At 47.5% G+C, this 20774-nt stretch overlaps 1 protein-coding gene across 1 annotated transcript; it reads left to right on the top strand.

The window, feature by feature from the left end:
- Nucleotides 1-742: 742 nt before the first annotated feature.
- Nucleotides 743-19915, top strand: LOC127238671 (protein C19orf12 homolog). Its single transcript, XM_051207334.1, has 3 exons — nucleotides 743-1077; nucleotides 12184-12353; nucleotides 17125-19915. Exons 1-3 carry the CDS (start codon nucleotides 860-862, stop codon nucleotides 17388-17390), a joined length of 654 nt encoding a protein of 217 aa, XP_051063291.1. The 5' UTR covers nucleotides 743-859; the 3' UTR covers nucleotides 17391-19915.
- Nucleotides 19916-20774: the final 859 nt, after the last annotated feature.

Below are 20774 nucleotides of genomic sequence, written 5' to 3'. Positions count from 1 at the left end.
AATTTTTAACAGATTTAACCATAAAACAGTGTTATCTGAATTTAATGACCAGAGCTCAGAGATAAATTTTGAACTAGGTCCATAAATGACTGACTGCTGTTAGCATTAGACAGCAGAAATATCTAAAGCAGTTTTGTTTTACCTCTATGTTCGTAACAAACTTATATTTATACCAGAAAACACAGATAGAACTTTTTAACAAGTACATATAATTTTCTTTTGATAAATAAGCAGACCTTTTAAACAGAATTAAGCTGGTATGATTACAATTTTTAACCCATCTTACTAATTACTAATTAGGCCCATCTGGAACTCTCTATGTAGTTCATGATGACCACAAACTAAAGAGATCTGCCTCTTGAGTGGGTCCCAAAAGTTGGGACTAAGGATTTATGCCACCTAGCCCTATTGTGGTGCTTCCGTCGCAGACAGCCTCGTCCGCTAGGGAACTGTGTGTGACATTTTTAGCCTCTAACGTGTTCATTTTGTGCTTCATTCATCATTTGTTTGAATGTCTTCTATTCTGTCCTCGCTTCTCCTCTGAGATTTTCCCTTGCTAGTTGCCTCTTGTGCTTTCAATTCTTAGGCAAAGGAGACGACGGTCCGGTTGTCTAACGTGCCACCAGAGGGCGCTCCCGGGGCGGGGAGACACTGAAGCACCTCCCTGGGTGCAAGCAGAGGAGGAGCAGCCAGCTGACCTAACTTTGGCCTCGGTAAACTTTGGTTCTTGAAAGCAACTCAAACTCAGGCAATTCGAAGACAGATAGGTGGGGGGCAGCGGGTCTTCGGGACACAAAGTCCTCTCCAGACGTTTCTCCAGTAGTTTCCAGCCAACCAGAGCCAAGCGGGGCAGAGAAGAATGGCATATGCTCAGGCGATGACCAGGGATCTTTCCCCAGAACTGGTCGAGCTTGAGGACCAGAACCTGTGGGGACCCAGGGTCGCAGAGCCGGAATACGAGCAGTTGGAGCCAAGGTGGAAACGGCCTGTGAGAGCCTCTGTGGAGCTGGCAAAGCGGAGCCAGCAGCGCAGTCCGCGGCGGGCCTCAGTGTCCCGGCGATCCCAGACACCAGAACGGTAAAGGCGTACACGGGGCAGTCGGTCGGGGACTCCACAGTGTCAACACTGCTGGTCTTGTTCATGTTCATGGGAAGGAACCGAGGCACCGACAGGTCTAAGCTGCAGTGCCAGGTTAGAGTCTGGCCAGCTCCGATCTCAGCCAGCCTCAGCCTGGCCTGCAGGAGCGCGAGTGTGCAGTGCACTGGCTCCCACAGCTTAGTCTTAGTGGACTGCAGGACCTGGGTGCCAGTTTAGAGATGGTCAGGAAGGGATGTCAGGGGCGCAGAAGGCCACATTAGTTGGAGCTGAGGTTGAGAAGCGTTCTGCTACGACTAAGTAAAAAGGATGCATGTAGGCAGGGGCGAGGCCAGGGCAGAGGACATTGCCCTGCAGACTTCACCAGTGCTGGGTTTCAGCACCTGGCCAGCCCAGTCTGCCAGCTGGGAACCTACCACTGTCGCCTGCTGATCTTTCAAGAGAAATCAAGAACATCTAAGGTTTAAGGTTCGTTACTGCTGGTCTTGAACTGTGAGTCCTCTTACCGTAGCCTCCCCAGTGCTGAACTTACAGGGGTGTGTCAGCATGTTGTTTGTTTGCTTTTGTTCGTTTTTGTTTTTTGAGACAGGGTTTCTCTGTATTGCTTTGGAATCTGTCCTGGAACTAGCTCTTGTACACCAGGCTGGACTCGAATTTACAGAGATCCACCTTCCTCTGCCTTCCATGTGCTGTCTGTGCCACCAACGCCGGCTTCGGAGTCTTATTTTTAAATACCAACAGTCAAGCCATTAAAAAAAAAAACAACTTTGTGTGGTGGAAGAACGGGGTGCTGAACGTTGTGATGCTGGATTACAGCCCGGAGTCTGTAAATTCCCGGAAGGTGAACAAGATGGTGACTTCCGGGCACTCACTCTCTTTCTGTTTCTTTTCTCTCCCGCCACACACTTCCTCCTTCCACACTGGAAACTGGTCTCCCGGCTTTGTCTAATATTGCTGTAAAGAACATGGAGGTTCCTGTTAGGCCTGAAGCCCCCCTCCCTCGTCCCTGACAACTGGATTGAACTCACCCAGACTGCTGTGCAAAGGCTTGACTTTTCACCTGCTCTGTGTGTGTCCCAGAGCCCTGCTGTCATCTTCCCACTAGCCTGGATGACTAAAACATCAGAGCTCTCAGCATCTGCCTTCCCTGGGGCTGGCAGGTGGTCACGACCCGTTCTGAAGACAGCGTTATTGAAGTAGTTGTACTACTGTGGGGAGGCCCTGTCTGTTGGTTCTCATCTCTCCCTGTCACTTAGAGACACAGGTGGCCCTGGGCTGGGAGGAGGAGAAAAGAGCTTGTTTCTTTCAGTCTCTTGGACCTGAAGAATGCAGGGAATGGAGAACAGGGACTCAGGAGCCGGGCTGCAAACCTTTCTAACACAACAAGAGCCTGTTGCTGCTGTAACTGCTGGGATTATTCAAGAAACTGAAATCACCCTTGCCGTGTAGCCACAGACTGCAAAAGCCCAGCTGGAGCATCTCTGGCCCTGCTCCCTGCTCCCTGGCACCCGCTGAAGAGCCTGGCTTCTCCTCTTGCACTGATTCAGCTGGGCTGGGTGGAGATAGGGAATGGCATGTGCATGTTGGTACATCATCTGCTCCTTGGGTTCTCAGTGAAAGTTATTCAGAGCAGGTTTGGAGATAATGGAGGGGGAAATGGGTGGTTACATGAGCCTGCTCCCCTTGTGCACAGTTTTGCCTTCTGTAGTTTCAGGTAACCTGCAGCCAAATATGAAGTGAAATTTCTCAGAAATAAACACTCCATGAGTTTTAAATATGTAGTAGGTTTCAGATCAGAGGATTTCTAAGTCTTATGGGAAATCTCATGCCCTCCTGCTGCGTTTTGCCTAGGATGCAAGTCTTCCCTTTGTCTAGTGTGTCCCAGAGTCTCCTCTCCCCACACATAGTCACTCAGCAGCCCTCAGCTGTCATGTGTGGGTGCCCAGTGCACGTGCTCAAGTAACCCATCTTACTTAATGAAGTCTCCAAAGCTGGAGAGTCACAAGGCAAAGGAACCAGGGCATAAAAGCTGGGGGGGGGGGAGAAACAGTGTTGTTCTTTTGATACAGCTATTGCCTAAGAAACACAAACACGAGACTCGGCGCCCATGTGGGGTTTATTGAGGGAAGGGAGAGAAAGGGGGATAGCTGGTGGCCAAGAGAAAACGGGGGGGGGGGGAGAGTAGAGAGAGCAGAGAGAGAAGGCCAGAGAGAGGGGGGCGCGCTTGGCGTGCTTGCTTTAAAAGGGGGGCTTGTGCATACTTAACCGAGTCCTCTGGCAGCCAGGTAAAGCTTGAGCAGCCAGGTAAAGCCTGAGGTGGCCATGACATGGCCATGAGTGTCCTGCCCATCGTTGGGGGCAGGGTCAGCAGGCTGATGGTTCCCAACAGAAAGAATGACCCAGCTTTCAGGCATCTGCTGCGCCCATGCGACCAGTGTCCGGAGGGTGTCAGGTTTGAAACACTTAACAGACCACCAAGAGAAGTGAAGGAGAAGCTGCTGCCATTTATTACAGAGAGTTGTGGGCTTATATAACCTAACCAGGGGATGGGCTAATCATAGAAGGAAATCACATACCAAGCACACCTGTGATCAAGGTACAGGCACTGCACACCGGAAAGTTCTGAAAACAACCTTGTTTGCTCAACCTTGTTTGATGGAAGTTCTTCAGCTGGGTGGGGGAGGAAGTGAGCTATAAGGGACAAGTATTGAAATTTCCCAACAGGCATCTACTGGAGGCTCAGGATGTCTTCCTTATGGAGAGTGGGGAGCTATTGAATGCATCTCTGTCCTGTCTCTTTCACAGCCATCGCCTTGTTATGCAAAAGCCATTTTGGGAGTGCAGATCTGTTGTCCTTCAGAGACTCGATATGTCTGTGGGGCGGTGTCTGTGTGCTCGTGCTTCCGGACAGGAATGTCACTAGCCTTGTGGCCCTGTGCATGGGTGCTGTCGTGCCGTCTTCTGAGACCTGGGCTGCACCAGTGTAACTGACAGTTTAAACAAAAAGCTGGATCTGCACCAGAACTGAACTTGGAAGTGGTTAGCTACCTTCCAGGATAGGAGTGGGGTGTTAGTCTTTTGAAAGGAAGACTTTCGTCAACAGTTTATCAGAATGGGTAAGGATGCCCGAGATGACAGTGGAGACCTGTAATGCCAGGGCTTAGGAAGGCAATGTAGAGGAATGAACCAACCGAGCAAAGCCTGGTATAACCCAAGGCTGTTGACAGTAGCCTAAGACTCTCTCAGCAGACAGGAACCCCAGCTTCACGGGAGCAGGATGTGTGGGAGTCTTCTACAAGTGTCAGCTCTGCAGCCTTTTCTCCCCAGCCGTATGAAGTGGCGTGTCATCCCCCTGTGGGGCCCTGTGCTCCTACCTATGGCTATACCTCTGCCTATTACTTCTCGGCCAGCATGGCAATGTGTCCTGATCCTAGCAAGTTGCTTAGGATCATAATACTTTTTTTTCATTTTGATTGTGCTTTTTTTGAGACAGAGTTTTTTTTTTTTTTTGTTTTTTTTTTAATATTTAACTCATTTATTGCCATTAAGTTACCGAGAGACAGGGTTTCTATGTGTAGCTTTGGAGCCTGTCCTGGAACTCACTCTGTAGAGCAGGCAGGACTGGAACTCACAGAGACCCGACTGCCTCTGCCTCCCAAGTGCTGGCATTAAAGGTGTGTGCTGCCTCTGCCTGGTGACACAAGCATTGTTCTTAAGGGCCCTCTGTCTACCGTTTCATGTGTCTTGCGAGCTCCTGGAGAATACTCCTGGAATTCTCTTGTTGTTTTGAGACAGGGTCTTTCTCTGATACATAGGCCAGCCAGGTTCTCACTATGTAGCCAGGTTGGCCTCAGACTTGTCCTGATCCTTCTTCTAGTTCCCAGCTGCTGAAATTGCAGCTATGAGCTACCATGTCCATTGCCAAGCCTCAGAAATCTGATTTACTTTGTTCTGTGATAGGTTCATCTTGCTAATTCATAGTGTTCCTGCTTTGCTTTATTATTAATTAGATAATCACTATTTTTTTTTGTTATTAGGAAGTCTAGCTGTCTAATCCAGGCTGCCCATGGGTTCATAAACCCCTGCTTTAGCTTCCCAAGTACTGAGAGGACAGCCTATGCCTAAAACCTATCTCTTATGCCAACAGGGTCTGCAGTGCCCTCGGCTCCTCTCAGTCACTCTGCGTCCCTTCTATGGATCCATTGTAAGGGGGCTCCCTCCTTTTTTTTTTTTTTTTTTTTTTTGCACTGGGGCTCAAACTCAGAACATATTCATGTCTACCAGAAAGAACTGCATTTTCAACTCATTTTTAAATTTTTTTGAAAATATTTTTGTCTTAGTTTACATATCGATTCCAGTTCCCTATCCCTCCCATCCTCCCATGTCCCCACAGACTCCTGCCCATCCTGTCCCCCATCCACTCCCCAGGGTGGGTGAGGCCTTCCATTAGGGGTCTTCAAAGTCTGTGAAATCATTTGGGGCAGGGCCTAGGCCCTCCCCCCATGTCTCTAGGCTAAGGGAATATCCTTCCATGGAGAATGGGCTCCTGAAGTCTGTTCCTGCACTAGGGATACATCCTGGTTCTTCTGTCAGAGATACCATAGACTTCCCAGGCCCTGTAACTCAGACCCATGTTCAGGGGTCTAGGTCAGTCTTATGCTGGTTCCCTAGCTATCAATCTGGGCTCCATGAGCTCCCCCTTGTCCAGGTCAGCTGTTGCTGTGGGTTTCTCCAATCTGGTCTTACCCCTTTGCTCATCATTCCTCCCTCTCTGCTACTGGATTCCAGGAGGGAGTTCAGCTCCATGCTTAGTTAGCTGTGGGTGTCTGCTTCTGCTTCTATCAGCTACTGGGTGAGATCTCTCGGATGGCATATAAGGAAGTCATCAATCTTCTTATCAGGGAAGGGTATGTAAGGTAGCCTGTTCACTACTGCTTAGATTTTTAGTTGGGGTCATTCTTGTAGGTCTCTGGGTATTTCCCTAGGTTGAGATTTCTTAGTAAACCTATAATGGCTCCCTCTATTATGGTATCTCTTTTCTTTTTCTTTATTTTATTTTTATTTTACATATCAATTCCAGTTCCCTCTCTCCTACCGTCACATGCAGCCCAACACCCCTCTTCTCCCATCCCCTTCTCCACAAAAAGGGTGACGCCCTCCAGGAGGGGTCATCTAAATCTGTTAAGTCTTTTGAGTAGGGATTAGGACTTCTCTCCTGTCTCTAGGTTAAGAGAGTATCCCTCCATGCGGAATGTGCCCGCAAAGTCCTTTTGTGCACCAGGAATACATCCTGGTTCCACTGTCTGAGGTCCCTTAGACTGCTCAGTCCTTCTAACTGAGACTCATGTTCAGGGGGTCTGAGTCAGTCCCATGCTGGATTCCCAGCTATCTGTCTGGGGGTCCGTTAGCTCCTCCTTGTTCAGGTGAGCTGTCTCTATGTGTTTCTGCAACTTGGTGTTGTCCTCGCTCTCTGCATCTGGATTCTAGTTCAGCTCAGAGTTTAGTTGTGAGTATTTCCTTCTGTTTCCATCAGGTACTATGGATTTTAGACAGAGCAAATGCTCACCAGCCTATAATTCACACCGCCAAAGGAACTAGGATACAAGGAGGATTCTAAGAGATTCATATAAAATGCATCACAGAAGGGGGAAGGGACAAGTTCTCCAGAACACATGGGGAGTGGGGGGGGCAATAAGTGGAGAGGGAAGTAGGAGAAAGAGAAGGGGAGAAGAGGAAATCATGTGGGACTAGGAAGATTCAGTCAGGGGAGGAATAGAGGAGAGGAGAGAGAGAGAGAGAAACAGAGAGAGGGAGAGGAGAGATGGAGACAAAGAGAGAGAGAGAGAGAGAGAGAGAGAGAGAGAACATAAAAAGGGGAGCCATTATAGGGTTGAATAGAAAACTGAACGTAAAGAAATGTCCAGAGACCTACAAGACTGACCCCAAATAACAATTTGAGCTACAGTGGAAAGGCTACCATAAATGCCCTCCCTGATAATGAGATCAACGACTAACTTATCCACCATCATGGTATCACATTTCTTGCTCTGCTCTATTCATCTATCCACTCTGTCTTCCTGGTCACACATGTTCTCTTCTACCCTCCTCTTCTCCTCTCCTGTTTCTCCTAACTCCTTCTCCCCAACTCCCCCACTGCAATTTTGCTCATGACATCTTGTCTCTTTCCCCTTCTGTGAGGGACCATGTGTGATGACTCTCTTAGGATCCTCCTTTTATCGTAGCTTCTCTGGCTAGTGTGAATTTTAGGCTGGTAATTCTTTGCTCTAAGTCTAAAATCCATTTATGAGTGAGTACATATTATGTTCAACTTTTGTGACTTGGATTCCTCACTCAGGAAGCTTTCTTCAAGTTCCATCCCCTTGCCTGCGAATTTCAAGATTCCATTGTTTTTTCCTTCCTAGTCATACTCCATTGTGTAAATGGACCACATTTTCTTTACCCATTCTTCACCTAACTTGCTTCCAGGTTGTGGCTATTACAAATAAGTCTGCTATGAACATAGTTGAGCACATGCCTTTGTTGCATGAATGTGGATCTTTTGGGTATGTGCCTAAGAGTGGAATTGCTAGATCTTGTGGTAGACTGATTCCAGTTTTCCTAAGGAACTGTCATGCTGATATCCGAAGTGGCTGTGCAAGTTTGCACTCCCACCAGCAATGGAGGAGTGTTCCCCTTTCTCCACATCCTCTCCAGCATCGATTGTCATTGTTTTTCTTTTTTCTTTTTTCTTTTTTTTCTTTTATTTAAGCCATTCTGACAGTTGTAAGATGGTATCTCACAGTTGTTTTGAGTTGCATTTCCCTGATGGCTAAGGATGTTGAGCATTTTCTTAAGTGTCTTTCAGCCATTTTAGACTCTTCTATGGAGAATTCTCTATTTGGTGTTTTGATGACTAGCTCCTTGACTTCTTTGTATATTTGGAGTTCAATCCTCTATAAATGTGGGCCGCTGTTTGGTCTTGTTGACTGTGTCCTTTGCTTTACAGAAGCTTCTCAGTTCCAGGAGATCCCATTTTATAATTGCATTCTGGTGGTTATGCTTCTATGCGTAGTTCCCGATTGTTTACCCAGCTTTTTTTATTTTCAGCATTTCCTCAGTTTGTGTCTTCTTTATTGTCTCTATATCAGTTTTCAGGTCTTGAACTGTTTGAATTGTTTCATCTGCTTGATTGTTTTTTCTTGGCTTTCCTTCCTTTCTTTAAGAGGTGTGTTCATTTCTTGCATTTTTTTGGGGGGCGGGTTGGTCTGTTCTTCTATTTTTTCCAAATTTTTGTTTGTTTTTTTCTTCCATTTCTTTAAGGTATTTTTCTCATATCCTCTTTGAGGGCTTCTATCATGTTCATGAAGTTATTTTTAAGGTCATTCACTTCAGCTTCATCTGCTTTGGAGTGTTCAGTTCTTGTTGGTGTGTGGAGTCCCTAGATTCTGGTGGTGTTGTATTGGTCTTTCTGTTGTTGAATATGTTCTTGTACTGCCTTCTTCCCATCCCTTCTTCCAGTGGGTGCAGGTAGGGTCTCTCTCCTCTTCTCTCCTCTCCTCTCCTCTCCTCTCCTCTCCTCTCCTCTCCTCTCCTCTCCTCTCCTCTCCTCTCCTCTCCTCTCCTCTCCTCTCCTCTCCTCTCCTCTCCTCTCCTCTCCTCTCCTCTCCCGGTGGGTGTAGTTGGGTTAGGACTTCGATGTCAGTAAATCTGGATGATCCAAGCTCTCTTGGAGGTCTCAAGCAGAGGGTGTAGGTGTCCAAGATTGAGTTGAGAGCATGCTCCGGATGGTCTGGCGTGTCAGCATGGGACCACTCCAGCAGAGGTTGTAGGGTATCACGATGCACAGCTGACCCAGGGAGTTCCAAGGAAAGGATTGGGGGGAGGTAATGGAAGTGAGCTGGCCCAAGACTCAGCTCAAGCAGAGGGCACAGGGGGCCGAAGAGTCAGGTGAGGGCAGGCTCTGGATGGTTCCCCATGGCGGGGCGTGTCCATACGCACAGAGCCAACACAAGAAGTTATAAGGAGAGAGTGGGGGTTCTGGACCCAGGTGGCAAACACTCACTTCTCGCAGAGGGCCTACGAGGGCCAAGATTAAGAGGAGGCAGGCTGCAGATGATCCTGAGTGGTGGGTCAGGCCCACTATTTGCAGAGCAGACCCAGGAAGTTCCTTTCAGCTCCATTTTTAACTTCCACCTTAAAGCTAACGATCTGACTCCTGGCTCTGGGTTACCCAGCAGGCAGATGCCAGTGTGGCCACAGAGTCATGTCTTTTCCCCCTTTCTGGCTTGTTTCAAAGCCTTGTCACATGTGAGAGGCCATGTGGCTGGGACGTTCTTGTCCCTGCCAGGCTTTGTGTGTTAAAGGTTGTGGGAGCCACTTGAAAGGCTGTTGGTGTGAGAGAGGTCAGGCTTAGCTTGCTAGGGGCCTGGTAAAGCCTGTGGCTGAGGATGCTTCCTCATTTGTCTGAGGTCTAAACCCATTCTGAGGGCAGAAAAGACCTTTCATCCACTCTGCCACTCCCGTTTCCTTGTTAGCAGCTGCCCGGCTCCTTGGCAGCAGAGAACACACAGGACTGGGTGCCCATGTGGCATGCACAAGGCCAAGCAACTTCTTATGGGAAGGTTGGTGCTCTTCTTGAGATTCAAGAAACTGATGCATTTGGGTCAATATACTCAGAAGTCATTAAAGCTCTCCCATTCAGTCACAGAGTATGCTGTTACTCTCCTGTTCTCCCCCCAGGCAAAAGCCTGAGGCAAACGGATTATGGTCCTGAGTATGTAGTAAGGCATTATCTCAAGAAAATAAATAAAGTAAATAGATTGATCTGGAGTATGTAGCAAGGGAGGACTTTCTCAAAAATAAAACCAAAATACAAAAACAGGGGTTGGAGAAAAGACTCACAGGTCGAGAGGCCTGGCCGCCCTTTTCAAGGACCCAGGTTTCAATCCCAGCACCCACATGGTATCTCACACATGTCTGTAACTGCAGTTCCATGGGACCACTGGCCTGCAAGGGCACTGAACACATGTGGTACACAGACATCCATGCAACAGAACACCTGGAAACACCTTGTTTAAGGTACACACTTGAGCAAACACTAAACCACTGTTATGCGCTGATTCCCCACCAGCCTGGTTCCACAGCCGCATCAATCCCAAATAACACACTGAGACACTGTATTAGATATCAGGCTGTTGGCCTGTTACTAGCATTTCTTATTGGTTACTTCCGTCTTAAATATTAACCCATTTCTATTTTTTTTAATATTTTTTATTTAATTTTATATAACAAAGTCCAATTAAATGAAAACAAACATTTATACACAATATTTGGGAATTTGGGCGTCGTTCTTTCCAAACTACTTCCTGCTGGTAAGGGGCGCTGTCTTGGGGGATTCGAAGAAGATTCAGATATCCTAGCTGTAGTCTGTAGGGCTGTTTTGTCCAGCTGTTTGGAATGTAGGATCAGCTTGTACTCTGTTTCAGGCGGTCTGGTGTGATCAAACCACATTAGTCTGGAAGGAATCCACATCTTTTCATTTTCTGTGGAAACAAAAATAGAAATCCTTTTCCCCAGTAACTTGTTCTTCAACTTAAATTTTGGAGCCAAAGCGTTTTTTTTTTTTTTTTTTTTTTTTTTATTTATTATTTTACATGTCTATCCCAGTTCCCTCTCCCTCCCCCCCTCCCTCCCATCCATCCCTCTCTCCCCCCTTCCCTCCCTTTTACCCTCTCTGCCCTCTCACATTCATTCTAAACACCCTCCCCTCCCAACCCCCCACCACAATACCATATGTAGGGGAATGCCATCCAGTTGGGGTCATGTAGATCTGACAGGTCCTGTGAAGTAGGGACTAGGGCTTCTCTCCTATCTCTAGAATAAGGCAGTTATCCCTCCTTGGGGGATATGTTTGCAAAGTCCTTTTATGCACCAGGGATACATCCTGGCTCCACTGTCTGAGGTCTCTTAGACTGCTCAGACCTTCTGGCTGAGACCCATATTCAGGGGGGCCTGAGTCAGTCCCCTGTTGGCTTCCCAGCTATCAGTCTAGTGGCCCTTAGCTCTTCCTTGTTCAGGTAAGCTGTCTCTATGTACTTCTACCGCATGGTCTTGTCCTCTCCATCTGCTTCTGGGTTCTAGTTCGGCTCACTGTTTATGTATGGGTGTTTGCTCCTATTTTCAACAGGCATTAGTTGAGGACTCCATGGAGAAGTTAGTTGTTGATCTCACTCTCCGGGAAGGGCATTTATGATAGCCTTTCCACGGGAGCTGAGATTGTTAGTTGGGAGCAGTCTTGTAGTTCCCTCGACCTTTCTTTGTGTTCAACTTTATCTTCAAACCAATATTGGCTCCCTCTTTTATGTTCTCTCTCTCTCTCTCTCTCTCTCTCTCTCTCTCTCTCTCTCTCTCCTATTTTCCATTCCTAACCAGGCTCAATCCTCCTGGTCGCACATGCCTTCCTCTCCTCCCCCTCATTTTCTCCTACTTCTCTCTTCATTAGCTGTCCTCCCCCCACTTTACCTGAGCTCTGGGGGACTTGTCCCTTCCCAGTTCTGCGAGGGACTTTATATGAATCTCTTAGAATACACCTTGCATCCTAGTTCCTCTGGTGATGTGAATTATAGGCTGGTGATCATTTGATCTAGTTCTAAAATCCATATATGAGTGAGTACATACTGTGTTTCTCTTTTTGTGACTGGGTTACCTCATTCAGGATGGTTTCTTCAAGTGCCATCCACTTGCCTGCGAATTTCAAGATACCATTATTTTTTTCTGCAGAGTAGTATTCCATTGTGTAGATGTGCCACATCTTCATTAACCATTCTTCAATTGAGTTAACCCATTTATATTAATCTAAGTGTTTCCAAATAGTCTTGGCTTATAGGAGAGAGGGTACAGACCTTTTCTCTCAAGTTCCTACATCTTGACTCCTCTCCTCCATCTCCCACAATCCTCCTTGTCTTCCAGTACCACTTATCTTGCCTTCCTATTTGCCAAGAGTGCTTTATTCATTAACCACTAAGAGAAACATATTTACAGAATGACATCTCCCATCAACCCACCCATCTCTTTGAATCATCCTTTAAGGTCTGCCAAGATGCCCAACGTGGTGAATGAAATCATGAAGCTCCTGTGTTACATTTCTGAGAAGAAAAAAATGAAGGCGGCCATCAAGCACTCTATGAGGGGTGCCATGGTTACAGGGATCATGGCCTTTGTCGGAGGTTTGGTTGGTGGCCCACCAGGAATTGCTGTTGGTGAGTGTGTCTTCACAGCTAGTTCAGATGTGTTATCCCTTGCCCCTGGGGAGGCAGGGTAGCCTGGGCTATATAGTACATTCCAGGCTTCTGGTATGTATGCTTGAGGTTATTTTGGAACCTCATGGGAGAATGACTTGGTAAGTAAGAATGGTACCTACCTCATACCCTGAGCTGGGAGTTTATAAGGCCGGTGGCTTCTGTATGTATGTAGTATGTATATGTATGTAGTATGTCCTCACAGCTTCCGTGGGATACAGGATTCTCTTAGCTTCGTGTTTGCATCTGTCAGACCTGGGAGGCACCTTCCCTCTAGGAACCCATGGCTCTGCCCTTTCCCTAGAAATGTGTCCTTGAGTCTCAAGGTACTGGGGTGCCTGGGCCCTCGCGATGTCCCCCCTCCGTACATCATTGTTACCGTGTTAGCTGAGAAGGGAGCTACGTTTGCCAAGTTCTTTCCATGATCAGTTACTCACAGCCTGGCTGTGTCTTAGTTTGTTCTCTGTTGCTGTGAAAAAACATCAGGACATAAAGCACCTTGGAGCAGCTTAGAGTTCATTATGAAGAAAAGTCAGGGCAGGAACTCAAGGCAGGAACCGAAGCAAAAGCCATAGATCGCTGCTCACTCACTCTGCTTGCCTTCTCCTGAGATGGCCACTGTGGACCGTTCAGTACAGTTTGGCTGGCATCCCCATGACAGGCTGGGCACCTGCCATGTGCAGCTGGGTGGCTTTTTACTGACTACTGTTGAGAGCCAACAACCTAGTGGTACAGCCGTTCTTTGACCCCAGTCTTCTAGAAGCTATTGCTAGGTGGTTTCAGTCCCCAGGTTGGGACAGGCTGGACAGAGAGAAGCTCTTTAGTACTGAGGCTGACTTCTGTTCTGTTTTCTGACAAGTGTATCCCTGTATCCCCTCAATACATGATAGCCCCAGACTTTCACCTTTTGTGTTCCCCAAATCTGTGACTTCCGTAGTCCCGACGTCAGCTTCTTCCCACAAAAGCAGAAGCCAAGCCCATTTCTTGTTCCCCAGTGACTGCCTCGACTCACCACTCCTATCTAAGTGCTCAGGGGAAGCCGGGTTGGGGCTGTTTTATCATATACCTGTGTGCTGTCTCTGTCGTGGGAGCCATTATTTTACTCACATTGAGCAACGCTGGTAAGGACTCGCTGCTTCTGGCCCCTGGTCGTGGGTGGGTGCTTGGTTTTCCACAAAAGACATAGGTATTCTCCTGTCTTCTAAGACCTAGTAGTAATTTGTTCATCTGTGTCTCGATAACCCTTCGAATGAAGTGCTGTTGTAAGTCAAATATTGATGATTGTGAGGAGTTCATACAAACGTGTGTAGCACAGTCAGCTCAAGAGGAAAAAGAGTCAGTCAAACGTGTGAATGAACTGGTTTTCTTCCCCTGCAATCATCCTTTCCTTAGAGACTGGCTGCCCCTGTACTGGGAGCCAGGGGGAGTGTCTGCTCCCAGGGGCTACCCTGTTTAGATTCAGAAAACTTGTGTGTCGCCCTCTGTCTTCTGAGCCCAGCCTACCAGTGGGTTCTCACTGAGCTGTGTTGTCTGTTTACCTAATTGCATATTTCTAAAGTGATTTGTTTGTTTTTATTTTATGTGTATGATGTTTTCCTGTATAGTATGTCCATGTTCTGTATGCTGCAATACCCACAGAGACCAGAAGAGGGCATCAGGCTCTGTGAAGCTGGAGTTAAGGATTTCTTGGAGCTGCCATGTGGGTGTACATCAGCTCACAGCAAGAGCATCCAGTGCCCTGCTCTGAACCACTGAACCAACTGGTCAGTCCCACCCACACCTTTTAAGCTGTGGTCTCTCTGTGTACGTCAAGCTGGTCTGAAACTATATATTACAGATTGGACCTCACACCCGAGATCCTCATTGTACGTGTAGAAGTTGCAAAGATTGTTCAGAAAGTCCTGGTTTGTCCCTCTCTCAGATTTAGTTCTGGTGGGAATGTGTTTCGCATCCTCGGTGGGGCCCGAGCAGTCAGCACTAATGCAGCCTGTGAAACATTTTCATTTGACCAGACTTTGCACAACAGCCTTGTTTTGCTCTGAAATACCCCATTTTTTTTCCATTTTTTTTTTTTTTTTTTTGAGACAGGGTCTCACTATGTAGCACTAGCTCTCCTAGAACTCACTATGCAGACTGGGCTGGCCTGGAACTCACAGAGATCCCCTTGCCTCTGCCTCCCAAGTACTGGGATCAAGGGTATGTGACAGATGACACTACCCAAGTTGACACTCCTTTGAATGAGTCCATTTCCAGTAGTCTCTTGTGGCCTGTGGCAGTTTCCTAGGCTGTGCTTTTCATAGTTGGGTTTGGGAAGTGGCTGGGCGGTGTTCTGTAAAATTCTCCGCTGTGTGATGTGCTTCTCAGTAGTCTTGGGAGGGAAAGCCTCAGAGGTTATGTGTGTTCTGTGGCAGTCCAGATGTGACATCCTGTGGCACCTCCAGTGAGACTGACCTTGGCAACATGGTCAAGGCCATGTGTGCTGGATATTTCTACTCTCAAGTTTCTGTTTCTCATCCCGTATTCTGTTACTGTTTTTTTTTTTTTTTTTTTTTTTTTTTTTTTTTTTTGTGTGTGGTTTTAGAGGCTGTCATGGAACTAGCTCTTGTAGACCAGGCTGGTCTCAACCTCACAGGGGTCTCTGCCTCCCGAGTGTTGGCATTGAAGGCGTGCACCACCACCGCCCAGCACCTCCTCCCATATTCTGTTCCTTGGGAAAGACTCCCAAGTCCAGCCAGGCTGCGTCTGTGAGCATCTGATTGTTGTTATATGCAGTTCACAGGAGACCTTCGAACTCAGATCTGATGTTCCCAGTGGCAGCCGTTGGCTGCCTACAATATGATAGTAGCTTTTCCTTCAGGCAGGAACCTAGCTTCCCGGGCCACCACAGACCCCTCTGCCCCCTTTAACATTTGCTATTTTGAGAAAGACTCTTGCTATTTAGGCTGGCCTCAAACTCTTCCAAGCTGCACCTGCCTCTTTCTCTCAAGGGCTGGTTTAAAAGAGTCTACCGCCAGACCGGTGCTCTCTTCATCACTTTGGATCACTTCCCTGACCTTGAAGGTGTTGAGTCTGATACCTCTGCCCCTACTGTTCCTTTACCTTGTGTCCTGCAGCACAGGACCTGGTGACATGGCATTTTCCATCCTACAAGATCTTCAGGTTCATTAACAGCATGCCTTAACTGTGACCAGAAAGTTAAATTTAAAAGCAATATACCTAGGGGCTGGAGAGATGGCTCAGTGGTTAAGGGCACTGACTCCCTTCCATAGGTTTTGAGTTCAATTCCCAGCAAACACATAGTGGTTCACAGCCACCTGGGGCCCTCCTGTGCCATGGAGGAAGAACACAGTATATATAATAAATAAATATGTAGATCTTTTTAGAAAACAATATTTCTAAACCAGGCAGTGGCCATCGACACCTTTAATCCCAGAGGCAGAGCAGGCAGATCTGTGTGAGCTCCAGGACAGCCTGGGCTCTTATACAGACAAACCCTGCCTCGAGAAATATAAAATAAAATTAAAACGTAAAACCAGTGTTTTTAGCTGAGGTTATATCTTTGTGTTAGAGTACTTAGCTGCAATTCTCGACCCACCCTCCCACCCCCATCCTACAAGATCTGGAAAAGAAGGAAGCAGAAATCTAAAAACAGTATTTCTAGCTTGCTTGGTGGCTGGCACACACTTGTGATTCTCGGCTGCGATGCTGTGGCAGTAAGAGCAAAAGTTGTAGGCTACCCTGGGCTATGCAACAGGACTTGGTCTCCAAAAAAACAAAAGCAAGAGACAGTAGAAGTGTTCCAGTATTGGAAAGGAAATGGTAAATTATGTTGGTTTTTGTTTTGTTTCTGAGAGATGGAATAAAAGACAGTTTCCCAGGGAAGCACATGAGTTGCATCCAGAGTCATTTCCCATGTGAGTTCTCTGGGGATTTGCTAGCCTCTCGGGCTTGTTTCCTGCCAGCCACTGATTTAGTATCCACTTGACACAAGCTTGAGTTATTTTGGAAGGGAGAATTGCAATGAGGAAATACCCCCACTGGGCTGGCCTGTGGGCAAGCTCACTGTGTTTTTCTTGAGCGACTGCTGATGTGGAAGAGTGTGGCTCATTGTGGAGGGTCATCCCTGGGCTGGTGGTTCTGGATGCTTTAGGGAAGCAGGTCAAGCGAGCCAGGAAGCAGCACTCTCCAAGCCTTTGCATCAGCTCCTGCCTTCTGCCTTGAGTTAGTTCCTGCCCTGACTTCTGTCAGTGAGCAAGTGTGACCTGAGAAGCATAAGATGAAATGAACTCTTTCCACCCATGTTGTTTATTGTCGTGGTGTTTTATCACAGCCATACCATGGAAACTGCTCAGCCTCTCATCCTGTCCAGGCAAGTGGTTTCTCGGAAGACCATTTCCCTGTCAGACCCCTTTGTGGAGACAGATTGTTCAGGAACCTCAGGAGTGAGTGGGAGTGCTCAGATATGAAGGGGATCTTAGTGGACACAGGTCTGATGTGGGGAGGGTGTAAGTGGGGGGCATTGGGAGGGACATGCATGGGTGTCAATCACCTGGACAAATGGACTAGAGAGGACCTAATCCTCTGCTCTGCTGGTAATCAGGCTGAATCTTAGCTGGCCGTGACCTGTTCATGAATGTGCCCATTTGTCATGATAGTGGCCACATTTCTCGAAGGAAACCAAGGCCACTGTTGGAGGTTGAGGCTGACTAATTGATCCTTCCTTGTTTTCCAGGTGGGACTGTTGGGGGTCTATTAGGTGCCTGGATGACAAGTGGACAGTTTAAGCCTGTACCTCAGATCTTGATGGAGCTGCCCCCTGCTGAACAGCAGAAACTGGTTAACGAAGCCAAGGCCATCATCTGGAACTTGGACTGGACAGACGCTATACAGCTCATTTCTCTGGTCATGAGCAATGAGGCCATGCAGCAGAAACTCCTGGCCATGCTAACCACTTATATAACCAAGAAGCTGGGGGCTGAGATCTGCTATGGTGACTAGGCCACTTTACCTGGGGGATGATTCTATGGCTCCCAGAAAGTGACCTGGGAGTGGGGGATACCTGACAGGTACCTCTGAGAAACCTGCATATCTTGAGCATTGACTGTAGTAAGCAGGAGTGTGGGTACATCCTGTTGGACTGTCCTCTGCTGGAGAGGTGTGTGCTCTTGAAACGTACTGGCTGTTGGCATCCACAAACAGCTTGGGAGTACAGTTCCTGTGGCTCTCACTGAAGTTCTTACATTGGCTGTCCAGCTGTGACAGATGCCCCTCTTCCTGTGAAGAGGACCTCTAGGTACCTGTCACAGGATTAGACCCCCATAGGCTATGGGATCTTGGGATTCAGAGCCAGCTCTTGCCAGGATTGTGCTTACCTTCTGAGTGTTCCCCGTCTTCCCCCAGGGATTTCCCCGTGGCCTTATGATAACAGTGGTTCCTATTTAAGTGAAGCCACAGCTGCCAGGCACTTTCTGTACTCTGAGTCTATCTAATTCCCAGGCTGTCCTGAGTAACTCCGATTAAGTTTCTAGAGTTGTTTTGCCTTCGTGTGGGAAATCATGGCACTTATTTATCTCTTCCTTTTATTGTCAGTTCTGGGCCCTTTTGATTCTTTATACTTTTGTAGTGTAAGTTAATTAACTCCAATTTTTTTTCTTCCTGTGTTGCCTAGGCTGGACTTGAACTCTTGGCTCAAGTGATTTTGCTACGTGCCTATGACTGCAGGCTTGTGCCCCCATACCCAGCTTTACCTCAAAGGCTGTTGTCTCTGCCACTTCAGATCAGTTAGTTCTTTCAGGGTCTCTGTCCCAGACCAGTTTCCTCCCTGCACTGGTGCAATCTACACTTCACTCGTGCGAAAAGCCAAAATTAACGATGAATTGAGTTCAGAGGCCATAACTGAGCTAGGGGCTGGGATGCACATCCAGGGTCCCAGATAAGTGAAAGGCCAAAGCGAGAGCATCTTTGAGCCCAGGAGTTCAAGACCAACCAGGACAACATTCAGGAAGCCGGGAGATAGGAGGTGGGGACATAACTGATCACCTTACTTGCCTTTTATTTGCAATCACAGAATCAACATGCAGTGGGTGCTCTGATGAGCTGGATTGAGGAGGATGACAGAGGAGACTAAGGGAAGGGCAGAAATACCAACAGGAAGGTTAACCCACGGGTAGGCACCTTATCACCTGGGGTGAAACTGGCTCTTTTGGGATTTGGTTAGCTTGTCTTTGATTGCCCTAAGTGACAGCAGCTCAGATCTGAAAAACAGCTTGTTTGATGCTTTTCTTTCCTTGTGGTGCAGTGGATGGAACCCAGGGCCCTGCAGGAGCTAGGTAAATTCCACCAGTGAGCCCTACTTCAGCCCACTTTTTGTAGATCCAAAGCAAATGCTGTAATGCTGAGTCTAGTCCCAGCCCTTGAGTGGCTCAGTTTTGCTTTGGCTAGTTGGTCCTAGTGCTGGAGCTCAACCAATGACACCGGGCACAGGATGAAACATTTGTCCCTTCTTTTTTCCCCTATGAGAGATGTGCACTCAGGGAGGGAAGGAGCTGGGTGTCTTCATTACCCCTCCTATCACCATGGCTTCTATGTGGCAGACACTATATATATATATATATTGCTATGTACTGATGACTTTTGTATTTCTGTTGTTTTCCTTTTTTCTTTTTTTCGTGTTTTGTCTGCATTTATGCAAGTACAGTATGTATGTGTGTGAATCCCACAGATGCCAGAAGGGGGCACTGGACATCCTGAAACTGGAGTTACAGTCATGTAGGAAGGAGCTGGGAACTGAACCCAGAACTTCTGCAAAAAGCAATATTGGCTAAACTACCTTCCTAACTCTAAGTATTGGTTTTTCAAAACAGGGGGTCTCTGTGTGGTTTTGGTGAACATCAAATTCATGATCCTCCTGCCTCTATCCCCCTAAGTGTAGGGATTATAGAGATAAACCACTATGCTGGTGCTTCTGTAAAATTTTTGGGGGGGTCATTATTTTGAAATCACTTCCTATGGAACTCCTCTGGGAAGGGAACCTGCGACAAAGGAAATCTAGAGTGAATTTGCAAGCATCTTGAAACCACAGAGCTACTAACCACTGAAGCCAAGTTCATCCTGGAGACTCTAGAACCCAGAGCCCTCACTCAAACACCATGTGGTTTCACTAGGGAATTCTGGGACATGTTTTCCACATGAAATATTTTTAGTAAGTGTATGCTGCTCCTGAAGTGACAGGATGACAAACAGTCTTCCTTTTGGGGTCCTGGCACTGGTGGGTCTTTGAGACAGGGTTTCTCCATGTAGCCCTGGCTGTCCTGGAACTGGCATTGTATCCAGGCTGACCTCAAACTCTCTGATCTGTCTGCTCCTGCCTCCTGAGTGCTGGGATTACAGGTGTGAGTCACTGGCTGTGGGCCACAGACAATGTTCCTATCCCCAAGTCTTTCCTGATGTATCTTCTCTTTGCTTTCAAAACTACAACCCAAATGTCATCAAAGTACCAATAAATTACTTTTCCTTGAAAAAGCCACTTTCTGTGTATTTTGTGTGAATCACTTCTGAGAATTGAAGCCTTAACATAAAAGGGAGGGTGGTTTGATATGTGTCTTTACAGGATGGGAAAAAGCTGCCCAGCTTAGGCTGAGGCTGCTTGTCCTGCTTATCCTGCTCTAGCCCTCTGTGCACAAGTCCCAATGCAGGTAGTTCTGGGACCTAGATTCCATCCATGGCTGCAGCCCAGGATTTTGGCCGCCAGAGGCAGCTGCTGGACTGAGGGCCCCTGAGAGATCTCAGGACCTTGGCAGGGCAGATAGCTCCATCTGTTAAAGAGATCTCCTGTGGACTTCACCCCATGGGGATGGAGGGGCCGGAGCCTTTGTATCAGAATACCTCAGCTAGCTGGCCCTTACCAGATTCCCTGGCCTCGGTGACACCCGGAAAACACCTGGAGAACAGAGACAGGGCGGAGCAGGGAGCTGGTGCTGTCTTTGCAGACTATGGCTCCTCTGGATGAACCGACGACACTCCCTATTCTTCATGCTGAACATGAAGACCCCCAAGTCCCTTGAATTACAAGTCTGAGGTCAGGACCACACCCACTGCTTCAACTTCCCTGGGCTCTCCAGTGACCCTGTGAGTGGAGGTGAAGACACTGCTGGGCAGGTGCACGGCAATGGTGCTCTGTTCAGGCTTTCAGGTTAGGGGAGATTTTCTTTCTTATTTCGTCGTTTGGAGTCAGGGCTTCACTTTATGGATATATAATCCAGGTTGTGGAACTCAGCAACCCTGCCTCAGCCTCCCCAGTGTTGTGAGTAGCGCCTTGGGCCCCATTTTGCACAGTATGTAAATTCTGCCAAGCTTACACCCATACATGTAGAAATGGCAGGG

This window comes from Phodopus roborovskii, unplaced genomic scaffold (assembly GCF_943737965.1).
Source record: "Phodopus roborovskii unplaced genomic scaffold, PHOROB, whole genome shotgun sequence".
Lineage (NCBI taxonomy): Eukaryota > Metazoa > Chordata > Mammalia > Rodentia > Cricetidae > Phodopus > Phodopus roborovskii.
Note: the sequence above shows the minus strand (reverse complement) of the source record. Positions and strands in the feature narration are given on the sequence as shown.

What these genes read in the sequence shown, in the direction of transcription:
- LOC127238671 (XM_051207334.1), top strand. Translation starts at nt 860, where the DNA reads ATGGCATATGCTCAGGCGATGACCAGGGATCTTTCCCCAGAACTGGTC. An exon ending in CGATCCCAGACACCAGAACG is followed by an intron (nt 1,078 to 12,183) that starts GTAAAGGCGTAC and finishes TCATCCTTTAAG; the next exon opens with GTCTGCCAAGATGCCCAACG. An exon ending in CCCACCAGGAATTGCTGTTG is followed by an intron (nt 12,354 to 17,124) that starts GTGAGTGTGTCT and finishes CTTGTTTTCCAG; the next exon opens with GTGGGACTGTTGGGGGTCTA.